Source organism: Nematolebias whitei, chromosome 15 (genome assembly GCF_014905685.2).
Source record: "Nematolebias whitei isolate Nwh7 chromosome 15, NemWhi1, whole genome shotgun sequence".
Taxonomy (NCBI): domain Eukaryota; kingdom Metazoa; phylum Chordata; class Actinopteri; order Cyprinodontiformes; family Rivulidae; genus Nematolebias; species Nematolebias whitei.
In genome coordinates this window covers 7,037,581-7,051,543 of record NC_056512.1, presented here as the reverse complement: position 1 = coordinate 7,051,543, position 13,963 = coordinate 7,037,581, and the positions used below count along the sequence as shown (strand labels likewise).

Here is a 13,963-nt window from a genome sequence, read left to right as displayed (position 1 = left end):
CACACACTGATTAACACACTGATCACACACACATTAACACACACACTGATCACACACACATTAACACGCACACTGATCACACACACATTAACACGCTGATCACACACACTGATCACACACTCATTAACACACTGATCACACACTTATTAACACACTGATCACACACACATTAACACACACGCTGATCACACACACATTAACACACACGCTGATCACACACACATTAACACACACACTGATCACACACACTCATTAACACACACACTGATCACACACACTCAAATGATGCGCTCGTTTCTCGTTCGTTCTAAACGGGACTTGTTTTGACTACACCCCTGCTGGAGTCACAGCACCACCCAGGCCAGCATTAAAATACTCCCAGTTAAATTTAAACGTTTCAGCAAGTGATTTGAAGCAAAATACTAAAAACAACAAGAAAAAAATGACCAACTTGGAAAAAAAATAATAAAAAGTCCAAAATTACACTAAAACACTCAAAACTGTAAAAACTGTGAACCAAGAAAAAAAACAAAAACAAGTTTAGACACTTTAACGTGTGTGAGACAATAAAATACGTCAGCCAGAACTAGATTCTCTTCACATTAAAAACACGGGTAAAATAAAACGAGTTTAAAACAAAGTTTGCTTATTTTTATGTAAAAACATCAAAGTGTGGGACTTGCTGTGTAAAAAGTGCTTCATGCTTTCATCTGAGCGCACACATTGTTCAACAACTCTGACTGTACGTTCCTTTATTCTGCAGACAGGCTGCCTCGTTTCCTTTGAGCACCACCTCCTTCAAGCAGCCCCTCCACGATGACCACCAATTTCCACAAATCCTGCACGGCCTGACACACACCCCAGCTGCCTTCAGGGGGTTTAAAAGCTCGTTTTTACACGGCTCAGTGTGGTCAGGGGTCAAAGCCAGGTCCATGTGGAGCCCTTAGTGCAGCAGGAATGGACTCATTCTTCTAGAAGGCGGAGTGCCCCTCCCCCAACACCTCCACCCACTCCCACGCAGACACACACCTCCACTGCATTTCACAAACAACAGCAGGGTGAAGCACCTGGGGGGTGTGGAGGTGTCCTCCCTGTTCTTACACCAGTTCCTTCCTCTACACCAACAATGAGAAATAAATTATAGAACTCTGATGAAGCCTACACATGTGGATTATTTAACAACAGCTGTTTCATACAACTAGTTTATTTTATTTTTAACAGACTATTCTGTGAAATAAGTCAGCACGTGAACTCTGATGAGACGAGCCTCGTGAATACTTCAATGAACTCGGTTTTTAGGCTCGCTGGACTCTGAACGGCCATTTTAGGAGAAGGTTGGGGGAGTTTCCGCGTGGTTCTGACCAGCACAAGTGACGACACCCGGCAGCAAACGAACCGGCTCGTCTTACCCTCACAGCGGGCTGGAGGGGCGAGGGAGACCGGGGGAGGGGGGAGACTGGAGGCTGCTTTCTACACACCGTTTCATTCATACGAGGCGGCGCCATTTTGCTCTCACCGCCTGACGTGGTCTCTGTACGTGAACGCACCATGGAGCCGTGGAAGGCCTCTGACCCCCCCACGGCGTCTCCCCGACCCTCAGCCGTACAGATCATTACTAGTCACCGTTTGTTGAACGCTGACAGCACGGAGGCCCCGCCACACACACACACAACAGCGAACACTTAATAACTGAGCGACCCGCTGGCACATTTTACATCCAACCGAGCGCTGCTCCTTTCAGCGGCTCCACCCTCAACACGTTACACACATGTAACATGTTTTATCTGTTCAACCAGTTCGAGACAAACTCCAACTTTATTTATCAACTACGCTGACGGAGCTGCACCATTTTGTGTGCATTCAGGCAGCAGGGCGGACACCTAAAAATGGCCCCAATTGGATAATTCTGGTAGTTGTGGTCGCATAAACTACAAAAATCATGATTTCTTCATGTTAACGTTCATTTAAAGCCAAAGTTGGCCGACGAGCGCGCGCACACACACGCGGAGCTGTGTATCTGTGCCAAAGGTTATAGGAATGATGAGCTCTGGTTCTGATCCATAATGCTGTTAAAATCCGCTGCTCGACTCAAATAACCATTAAAAACAAGTTTTAATCCATCACTGAAACGCTTCTCAACGGGAATATTTTACATTCATGTCCACCCATATCAATTACATTTATTAAGCAAAAATAGACAAAGGCAATACAATAAACACAAATGGACGTTTATAAATTTTAAAGACGTGAATGGAATCAGCCACAAATACACAATCCGCCTAAAGCCATTAATGGAACAAATTAATAAAAAGTGCGTAATAACTATCCTGATTAATGCATTTGGAAAAACTCGTCCAAAACACACCACACCTAACATGTCATGCAATCTGCGTTTATTTAAAAAGTGTAACCAGAACTAGAGCAGGGCTTGTATTATCTACACTCCCTGACTCACTCCGTGCCTCCAATAAAACCAGATCTTTAATATTAATAATAATTTAATAAATCAACAACTGTCGCCCAGCAGGCGCTGAAAGCTTTCTGAGGTCCTTCGGTGTTGGCCGAACACGTTAACGCCACCAAACAGAATCAAGTTGAACACCTGTGCTGGAGACCAGCTTTCCTGAACCCATCTGGAGCTTTTTATCCAGGAAAACGCAGCTTTTTCAGTCCAAGCAACAGGAAAGCGGATTGTGAGAAGGAGTGGTGATGAAACAAGTGCTGGTGTTTTTCAGTACCTTTGCTTTTTGGGGACGGAGTGTTCAACCTCAATACGTTTCCCGTGAAGTTCCACTTTACCTGAGAGAAGAAACAAAACGAGGAGGGGGCGTCAGTGCTACATGCTAACAGTTAGCCAACAGGCCTGGAGACAGAAGGGGGGAGGGTCAGTCCACGCGTAACTTTGGATTTGAGCTCGTAATCAAACTAAAAATGAACCCAGGCTGGGGAGCAGCCCGACACGAGCGTGCTGAACGAGTCTACAAGAAGTTCACCAACACTCCGTCAGCCTTTAAACATGGAGGTCCACATGCAGCAACAAAGGCTTCTTCCTAAGAATGCAGCAGGACCCATGACACCTTCTCATGTAAACTAGGCTCCGTGGAGCTGGTCTCACCCAGATTTAAGACCCTGCAGAGTCCCTGGAGACCTGTGCAGGACACAGGGTGGGAGATCCGTCACCTCCGGGGGGGGGAGCACCAATACTCGGGTATATCATGTTAATACAGTTTGTGTTCAGCTGTCCCCCCTCCCTTACAGAAGCTGAAGGAGTCCCCCTCACACACCCCCACCATCGCTGAAAGAAACGTGTTTACTACCTCGGAGGTGGGGGGACGGGGACGGGGGACTGAAGATGAATGGAGGTCTTACCAGAGAACGTCTCGATGGCCTTCATGGCCCACTGGTCGTCCGGACAGTCCACGAAGGCGTAGCCGTTCTTCATGAGGAACTGTCCGGAGTACGGGATCTTGTGCTCGTCGAAGGTTTTGATCAGGTCCTCGGCGGTCACGCTGTCGCCTAGATTCCCGATATACAGCTTGTGCATGGTGGAAAAACGCTTGGGTGGTCAGAAATAATGAAGAATATGGAGGGGGGGATAAGTTTTAAAAAATCTATCGCAAAGAACGGAGAAAAAAGTTTAGCGCAACAAGATGTCACACTCCGAACAGAAAGTGGGAATCGCGCTAAAGAGGAGAAATAATAAAATAAATCACGGAAAGAGTTCCAAATTACAAATAAAAAACCAACCCAAAAAACCAGGTTTGAAAGTGAACCAGGCGGTAATGTAAATCCAATCCACAGCCGGCTCCGGCAGCCTGTGGGCTCTGTCGAACGGGACTGGACTGGACTGGTGATGGTGGAAGAGTGGGAGAACTCTGGCGGGACCGATCAAGAGAACAGTTTTCTCTTTCTCTCTCTCCCGCTGTCACTCTTCGCTGAGCTCCCCTCTGACTCCGCCTTCTCCAGATGACTCCGCCCACTCCCGCCTACTCCTGTTTACGTTTTTAAACCACGTGGTCTGTTTAGAGTAGAGGCGGAAGAGGAGGCGTATACTTGCTCTCGTGTACATTTTTGTATCGATCCGGTTTGGTTGTCGCACTACTACCGATCCGATACTTTGAAATTCAAAGCGCAGCGTTTTTACAGAGAGCAGTGTCACTTTTTACCAACAATATGCTAAATTTGAATACATTGTCATCACTATTAGCAGTGATGCACTGATTATGTGCATTTATTTACATATGTATAAACCGTTAATCATCATCAAGGTAAATCAATGTTCTAGAATTTACACAAACATTAAAAAAAACCCTTTTATTTGAACTTATGAATAGAAATGTAATCTATAAACACGTTGTTCAGCAATGCCTAAATAAAAATTCTTCCCTTAAATTACATGTGCTTCCAGAAGAAACCAAAAAGGCAGCTAATAGCGATACCAACTTATCTCTGTCAGGATCGATCTGGTCAAGCTTTACTCCGTTGACTTGGTGATGTTACGTGACATTAATAAGTGCGCTTGATGGCGGCAAGCTGTTTGCTCATTTTGAGGCACAATGCAAGCCAGGGTGAAGCACTGGTACTCTTAACTGGTTAAATCTGAACGCTAGCTTTCTTCCGTCACTAGTGCCGCCATCCAGCCACTTTCCAAGATGGCGGCGGCAGCGGAGGCAAAGGCCTCGTCAACAGATCGGGGAATGACAGGCCTGCCTCGCTCGTACACGAAGCTTGGCCGTTTCTAAGATGGCGCTCGGTGCTCCTCAGTTTTCGCCTGCCCTGTTTTAATGTGTCCAGTCATGTTAGTTTGGGTTCTGAGCGGTTCTGGCCGTGGGAGCCTGTTGAACTCTGCGCAGCCTCCACTACGAAATGGTTTCCAAGCGCAAAATGGATACAAAGCAGGACGGCGCCTCTTTGGCTTTTATACATTTATTTATTTATTTATATATATATATATATATATATAGATGGAAACCCTCTGACCTTTTATCACAATTCAGATGAAGAAACTCCATTTGACCCAGATTATAAGTTTCTATCAAGCAAACAAATCCCAGTTAAACATGTGTAATTTTATTTATAGAGCACTTAAAACAGCGACAAGGCCAACCAAAGTGCTGTACAGACAGAACACAAAGCAATACACAAAATGAGGTAAATCAGAATAGACATAAAAACGATGCAGATAATAAATATGACGACAAACCAGTGTGGAGCGTACAGGATCAAAACAGATCAAAATTAAAATGACATCCATCTTTAAAAAAACAAACCACCTCTGTAGGTAAAGGTAAATGCAGTTGGGTCAGATGTTTAACCTCAGCTGAGTTTTGTTGTTCTCAGTTACATTCTAAGCTTTTGCTCCTCCAGGGGTCCAGGGAGGACTAATGACCAGATTTGCTGTTGTTTCTGAAGCACATACAGGTCAAAGGTCAACGTTTCACTATCAGTAAATAATTTGACACAACAATGTGATCTCACTCAGTTCTCAAACCAGTTGTAGAAAATATAACTTTAAAAAGACAAACTTATACTTATTTGAGAATATTTTATTTTCCACTTGTTCAGGGTCAGGTGACTTGTTTTCATGTCACAAGGTGATTTTTTGTTTTCCTTCTGAAGCAGACCTGGTTCTCAGTTCCACATGACCTCCTCTGGAACCTTTGCGTACCTGCAGATTCGACCCCACACACTCCCTCCAGCTCCATCACCAGCTCCATCGTCAGCTCCATCAGAGCCTAACACTAAAAAACAAAATGTAGCTGGACCAGGTGCAGCAGCATTCTGAGCAGGACTCATTTAACACACTCGAGTGGAAATGGCAGGTCACGTCTGAAAATAGCAGCTTGTCAGTAAATCATAAATTAAAGCTGCATTGCAGAAGAATTGAAAATGTTCTTTATAAAAAGAAGCTGCTCTACTGGTTGGTTAATTTTAATAAAATATTTTTATAGAAATGCAACATTTCAAGGATTACATTTACATCTTCAGACTGTATTTTGTCAATTATATATATATATGTTTTTTTTTAAACTGATCAGCTCCCATGAAAAGAGCAAAACAAGTGTTGCAGTGCTAAAAAAAAAACCCTTTAAAGTTGAAATTTTAATTTGCATACAACCGTAGTGAACTGTGAGTGCTGCCTCCATCATCATTTCCTTTTCATGTTCTATATAGTTTTTCCACACTTCCTATGAAATCACAGACTGTTCATGATATTGTTTGAGCGTCGGGGGAGGGACAGATAAGTGCAGATCAAATGTCATGGAGGGGCGTGCAGAGGGTCATGGCGCCTGTAACAAACAAAAAGTAGGAAAGTTCATCTCATATATTCTGCCTTACACATTTGTGATGAAAAATTGCTGCATTCCATAATGAACGCTAACCCATCCTTCACTAGACATCATTTCTGCCAGCTTCTTCCTTACTGGGTCGGGTCACTGTGCGAGAGACGAGGTACACTCTGGAGGACAGGCTGCAAGTCCGTCACAGGGACACAGAGACAACAATCAGTCATGCCTAGAGACCATTGGAGTTACCAATCAGTCTAACATGCATGTTTTTGGTCTGTGGAGGAAACACACGCAGCACGAAGAGAACATGTAAACTCCACCCAGAAAGGCCACAGCCGGGAATTGAACCTATAACTTTCTTGCTGCAAGTAGTTTTAACCACTGTACTACTGTGTTGCCTTGTATAATGGTTATGAAGCACAAGCCAAATATGGCTCCCAAGCTGCATGTTGTCTACCACTGCATTATATTCTGCTCCATAAATGATACAAACCAGAACTTTTTGTCAAACTTGGAAATTAAACAAAAATAATAATAAGGTTTTTTAAGAATGGAGCAGCACGGTGGAGCAGTTGGTAGAGCTGCTGCCTCTCAACGAACAGGTTGCCCTGGTGCAAATCCTGGTCTGGGGGCCCTTTGGTCCGTGTACATTCAGGCAGTTCGTTTTTTCTTTTGAAACAAAAATCGAAAGAAAAAAAAACCCACACTTGTTTTTTCGTTTTCCGTTTATTAAACCAAAACGAAAAATCATCTAACGAACCATAATCCGATTTCCGATTTTGTACACAAAACGTCAAGTTGAGATGAGAATCTCTTCAAGACAGAAAAATAAATAAGTCTTAAAAAAGTTAAGTCAGGTCCTCTGGATGTTAAAAAAACAAAACAAAAAATGTAGAAACGTTTCGTCTCTCATCCGAGAGACTTCCTCAGTCTGAGGTGCTGTATTCAGCTCAGTCTCTTAAATAGCACCTTCTCAGGGTGGATCAACCAGTTTGCTGCTGACAACCAAAACCAGCTGCTCACATGCTCAAGAAGGACCATCAGCCTAACAATGGATCATTAGCACCTGATGGCTGTTTACTGTTCACAGAGGGCTGAGTGATACTAGCAATCACAGCATTGTAAGAGGGGGACAGTTGAACCCAGAGGCCTCCACCCCGTTTAATGATGGACGATTTCTTTTCACAAAGATGGCTACTTACACAATCCTAATGATTTTGTTTATTTTTCCAGGGATGCCCAGTTTAAATTTAAAGAGGCTCAAATCACCACTGAAACCAGTTCATATTTAGGCCTGAGCTGCGAAGAGCTGCGAAGGCCTATTGTAATCGCTTTGCTCAGGCTCGAGCGGCAATTTTTTCCTTCAAACGAATTGGCCTTTTGGAGGCCTTAACATATCCCAAAAGTCACCAAATTTGGCGGACACATCAGGACTGGTGAAAAATTACGTATTTTAAGGGCGTGGCAAAAATCGCTACAGAAACGGATTGGATTCCAAACTGTCTGAGACATCAAACCTTCAGTGATTGATCCACATCCTGTCCCCTGCAAGACTGAATGGTCAAATCATGACATCACTTAAGCCACGCCCCCTGGCAACAGGAAGTAGAAAGTTTTACGTTGAATGGTCCCCATCTGGCCCGTCACCTGATCAGCATGGTAGTGTGTCCAGTGACTTAAGACATTGGTGTAACTTGCTTTCCAACACTGACAGTTTGGGGTGGAGCATGTGGGCGTCGTGACATAGCGAAGTAAGACGTAACGTCGTCGCCATATGATTGGCTCTAAATTCCACAGATTTGAACAGAGGTGCACCAAAATCAGTACGATCGATCATTATCCACCCCTTGAACAGGAAGCCATGATAATTACCCAATAGCCTCCACAGCACCCCCTAGAATATTTTAAAACCTCAGCCCCAAGCCATTTTTGGACCGATAATTCTGAAACTCGGCGAACATCTATATCTTGTCAGGACCTATGAAAAAGTCTCTTTGAGCGCTGGTCCAAAATCAACAGGAAGTTGGCCATTTTGGGTCAAAAGGTCATTTTTGGGCGTTTCTAATGGCAAATTTTAACAGTTTAACCAGTTGGATTTTGGTTTCATGTGACCAGAGCACCTTCTTCCACATGTTTGGTGTCTCCCAGGTGCTTGTGGCAAATTTTAAACAACACTTTTTATGGATATCTTTTGAGAAATGGCTTTCTTCTTGCCACTCTTCCATAAAGGCCAGATTTGTGCAGTGTACGACTGATTGTTGTCCTATGGACAGACTGTCCCACCTCAGCTGTAGATCTCTGCTGTTCATCCAGAGTGATCATGGACCTCTTGGCTGCATCTCTGATCAGTCTTCTCCTTGTTCCAGATGAAAGTTTAGAGGGACGGCCGGGTCTTGGTAGATTTGCAGTGGTCTGATACTCCTTCCATTTCAATATGATTGCTTGCACAGTGCTCCTTGGGATGTTTAAAGTTCGGGAAATATTTTTGTATCCAAATCTGGCTTTAAACTTCTCCACAACAGTATCTCGGACCGGCCTGGTGTGTTCCTTGGTCTTCATGATGCTCTCTGCGCTTTGAACAGAACCCTGAGACTATCACAGAGCAGGTGCATTAATACGGAGACTTGATTACACACAGGTGGATTCTATTTATCATCATCAGTCATTTGGGACAACACTGGATCATTTGTAGATCCTCACTGAACTTCTGGAGTGAGTTTGCTGCACTGAAAGTAAAGAGGCCCAATAATATTGCACGCCCCACTTTTCAGTTTTTTATTTGTTAAAAAAGTTTGACACATCCAATAAATTTCATTCCACTTCACGATTGTGTCCCACTTGTTGTTGATTCTTCACAAAAAATTAAAATTTTATATCTTTATGTTTGAAGCCTGAAATGTGGCAAACGGTTGAAAAGTTCAAGAGGGCCGAATACTTTCGCAAGGCATTGTATATACATACAAATATACATACATATACATACATAATACATATACACAGATATGTATACAAACCAGATTCCAAAAAAGTTGGGACACTAAACAAATTGTGAATAAAAACTGAATGCAGTGGGAGGAAACTGGAGTACCTGGAATAACCCACGCATGCAGGTCTCTCTTGTAAATGAGTCCCTGAGGCTCAAAGAGACTAACCTGTATAAATAAAGGTAGAATGAATAAAAGGTCAAATGAAAGAATGAATGCATGGAGAGAACATGAAAACTCCACCCAGATAGGCTCCCGGCCGGGATTTGAACTGGCAACTTGCTCGCTGAGAGGCGGCAGCTCTACCAACTGAGCCACCCCAATTAAAGCTTTTCAAATATCATAAAACTTTAATGATCATGGCTCATTTCACATGAATAAACTTGACGGATTACTTTCTGATAAGAGTGCACAATAACAACAAAAACTTAATCACAACCTGTAACATTTAGCATAGATGCTAGCTTAATGTGTATTCACAGATCTAACAAAAGTCAAGTCGTTACCATAGCAACTGCCTTTTTGACTCTGTTAAAGTGGCAACACAAATATTTTTTGACGTTTCTGTTAGTGGCACAGAATCGACCATTGCGATGCATCTATAATGGATTTGAAGTACCAATGAATCTAAAGCCAACTTTCTAGAGTAGTCCTTGAGAGGAATATCATGAGAAAACAAACAAATCTTTGGCCCTAGTTGTGGAGCAAGAGTCCTTTTACTGCCGGCCATTCTTCAATTCTATTTGGCTGTAAGGAGTAAGACTGGTTTGGTGCCACAAATGTCTACAATGGCAAAGATGGTGTTGAATGTAAGGCACAGTGATTTCAGTTTCTTGTGATGGAAGCAACATCAAGTTGGTAGCCCAAGGATGCTTTGAATGGGGAAAATCCACTAGCAGGAAGTTAGTGTGTTATAGGCATATTCTATCCAAGATAACTGGGAACTCCAGGATGTGGAATGACTGGCTACCGGACACCTGATTTAATCATTTGATTTGTCTGTTGATCTGAGAATGGAATCCAGAAGAGGGACTGACTGTGGCTTCCAGAGTGTTGCAGAACGCTCAACAAACCTGGGAGGTGAACAGGGGGTGGCGCGAATCAGAGACTTTGTTGGTTGGGATTCCTTGGAATCTGAAGGCGTGCTGGACGAGAAGCAGTGCCACTTCTAAGGTAGTGGGTAGTTTTGGCAAAAGAATATAGTAAATAGCTTTAGAGAAACATCAATGGTGAGAACAACAACATTACTGTTTGAGGGAGGCGAACTTGTGTTGTAGTCCAAGGAGATGTAAAATGTAAGAAGATCATGAGCAACTCTGACAGGCTCATGGTTGAAGCAAACCTGCCGGAGGCGATTCAACTCTTAACCTGAGCAAGAAGACATACTTTGAGGGTGTGATTGAATCCTGGGTGGCATGTGAATTTGGAAATGTGTGCCTATTGCTGGATTTGAAAACGTATAGAAAAAGGTACAGAGCCTATTTGGAGATGTGTTCCTAGGTCAGGATCAGGTTCTTGAGCTCATTTTGGTCTTTCCCAATTGCCAGTTATGAAGGCAGGATTCCTTCTAAGATCTTAGGCTCCTCTGAGTCAGAAATGTCTGACAGTTATCACAGTCAATTACCACCACAATAGAAGTAGTGACATACTTAGATCCAGTAAGGTGGGCAATTGAAATTGTGCAAGGTTAAAAAAAATAAAACCCACTGGACTTCTGTTCTGTAGTTGAAGACATTTTGCTTCCCATCCACAAGACTTTATAAACTTAAAAAATGTTGGGTGTGCCGATGTCAAAGCTTTATAGAACTGCTTGAGAGGACTCGTTATGTTCGATTTACAAGCAGATTAGACCAGAACTACTCGTCCCTCGCAATGGAGAGTTGAGGGATGTCTTGGATTATCTGTAAAATAAAAAAGCTTGAAAAAAGTTTAAAATATTTTGTTATCAGTTGTAAAGTCAGGAAGAATAACAGTAATATGAGACAGAACCTCTCACATCACACTCAAAAAACAGTTTAAAAGAATTATGTAAATAAAACAATAAAAAGGGTCTTACCTGTGGTTTTTTTATACCCAACCAGTAGAGCAGCTTTCCATTCTTCACTCAAAGAAATCTGGATTGGTACAGCTGATGAACGTTCTTAACTGTTTTGAGATTAGAAAAAAATAAGGGTACAGTTTTGTTATTGTTTAAAATAATGTTTAGCATTTTCATATTACAAAAAAAATTTACTATCATGTGCAGAACAGAATAAACTTTTTTTCATTTACCCTTTATTTATACAGGTAGTCTCATTGGGACTAAAGAGAACTCATTTTCAAGAGAAACCTGTTTTGGGAGCAGATGGGGGTTAAGGGCCTTGCTCATGGGCCCTGCTCATGGGCCCAGAGTGGTGCAAATGAGGGTGGGGCAAGTGTGGGTGCTTCACCTACCCCACCCACATTTTTTTTATGTGGGTACCGGGGCATGAACTGACAATCTTCCGATCACAGGCCCACCTTCTCTAACCTCTGCGCCACCACTCCCCCTAAACAAGTCCTTCTCAAATAGTGGGGCGCAATGCCAGGGGGGTGACCCCGGGAACATTTTGCGGCAGGAATTTTTTTGTTTGTTTTTTTGCACCATTCTCATTGTGTCAGGGTGCGTTTGGCAACTGTTTGCTAAAATCCAGCAACTCTCGGACTCACTAATAATAAAGTTATGAACAAATATGTCTGTCTTGTTGTTTGGGGAGCCACGATTGAACCGTGTCACTGTGACACCTCCTCAGCTGGTGACGCTCTGGACGCTTGTCACCCACAGCACCCATGAGACAGAGAATAAATTCAAAGCGAGAGCGTTACCTGCCCCTCTTCCTCTTTTACTGTAACATTTTATTTTTGTTTGTCAAAGCACAATTTGAGTGTTTTTTAATACAGAAGTAATGTTTAATAAATGTTAGGACTATTCTTTGCTAACAAGTCCTCCGCTCTGGACGCATTTCACCCACAGCGCGCAGCAACAAAGAGTATAAACTCAAAGCGAGAGCAACACCTGCCCCCTCTTTCCTCTTTCACATTGACAACATTTTTTAGTTTTATCGATTGTCAAAGCACAAGTTGGATGTTTTTTTATTTGTTATAAAAACAGATGTTTAATAAATGTTAGGACTCTATTCTTTGCTAACAAAATATATTTCGTCATTAAACAACTTGTCAGGTTCTTCTCTTGTGAGCGCATTCCCTTGGATAGGACGTATAATCTTACTACGGGATTAGCGGATCACAACTTGACTGTAATTATCAGAAAATTGTCAAAAACCGTCCATCAAGGTTTCGTTTTCAATCAGACATTGTTTTCCAGCACACAGGGATCAGAAGGAGTGAGATTAAGCAATTTGACAATAAAATACAGGATATGGACTGGGATCTGACTTTACAAGCACAACCCCGATACCTGTTGTAATATTCTTCCAGAATCGCTTGTAAAGAGAATTCATAAATTTACAAAGCCAATTAAAAGAAAGCAGATGGATTAAGAGAGTTAGATCAGCTGATTAGTTGTTTAAGAAAAGCAAAAGCAGCATATTTTACTGAACTGATTTCACATTCTGGAGGCCGGAGCTCTTCTCCTTGGTCACATTTCAAACTTACGATAAAAGATATAAATCAGAAAAAAAGGTTAACTCAACTGAACATTAAGGAACACATAATATCGGACCCTACAATAATGGCAAATACTTTAAATTATTATTTTATTAACTCAGTAGAAGAACTGGCAACAAACTTTAATCCCATAGATCCAACAGAGTTCAGTTATTGATACAACTGTTCCTTTTACTCTTTGGCAAGATCAATCCATACAAAACTCAGCATATGAATAATTAAAAGCATCAAAAGATAAAATATGTTTTTGGGATAGATACAGAGCTTACAAAGAAACTAGGGCTGTCAATCGATTAAAAAAATGTAATCAGATATATAACAATCTGGTGCTGTGATTAATCACCATGCTTAACTTTGTAAGCTTGAAATGTAAATATGCAGGTTTTTATAAAATGTTGAAGAAAACATTTTATTGTCTCAAACCAAACAGTTTTCCAGGTTTTCATACTCAGTAAGGTTTACAGAAGTAATTTTGTTTCAAACATTAATTTAGAAATGTTAACTTGAATGTCTCATTAAGTATCATCTATGTGATCAAAACATGTAAACAGCAATGTTCACTTTAATTTTTCATGTGTCTGGGCAGACACACAAGCTCCCTGAGCATCCCTCTGCATCCTCTGTCCTCACTCCATGTCCTCTCTAACTGCATCCATATGTCTCCTCTTTGTCTTTTTCCTGGCAGCTGCATTTCTAACATCCTACTACCAATAAACCCACTGTCCCTCCTCCGGACATGTCCAAACCATCTCAGTCTGGCCTCTCTTAACATTAACTCCTAGTTGTTCAACCTGTGCTGTACCTCTGATGATCTCATTCCCAATAGGGATGTGCAATATGGCATAAAATTCATATCCCGATATCTATTGTGATAGGTGGCGGTAACGATATATATCATAAGTTTTTGGTATAAAACTTGTAATAAGTAATGAAAAATGCACATGGTGTCATTTTGCCATCATCTAGTTTGAAAACTGCTATACCACAAAATAATCTCCAAGAAAATTCAACTACTAGGTCCAGAGAGTTAAAAAATAAATAAAT

The 13,963-nt window shown here is 41.9% G+C and overlaps 1 protein-coding gene across 1 annotated transcript in view; it reads right to left on the bottom strand.

Moving 5' to 3' along the window:
• igf2bp1 (insulin-like growth factor 2 mRNA binding protein 1) overlaps nucleotides 1–3,909 on the bottom strand; it is an 84,115-nt gene extending 80,206 nt beyond the window's left edge. Inside the window, exons 1-2 of the mRNA XM_037688794.1 lie at nucleotides 3,370–3,909; nucleotides 2,739–2,799 (exon numbers count right to left, since the gene is read on the bottom strand). Of these exons, the coding sequence (XP_037544722.1) occupies nucleotides 2,739–2,799; nucleotides 3,370–3,544 (236 nt within the window). The 5' untranslated portion in view covers nucleotides 3,545–3,909. The remainder of the gene's footprint in view (nucleotides 1–2,738; nucleotides 2,800–3,369) is intronic.
• Between the last annotated feature and the right edge of the window lie 10,054 nt (nucleotides 3,910–13,963).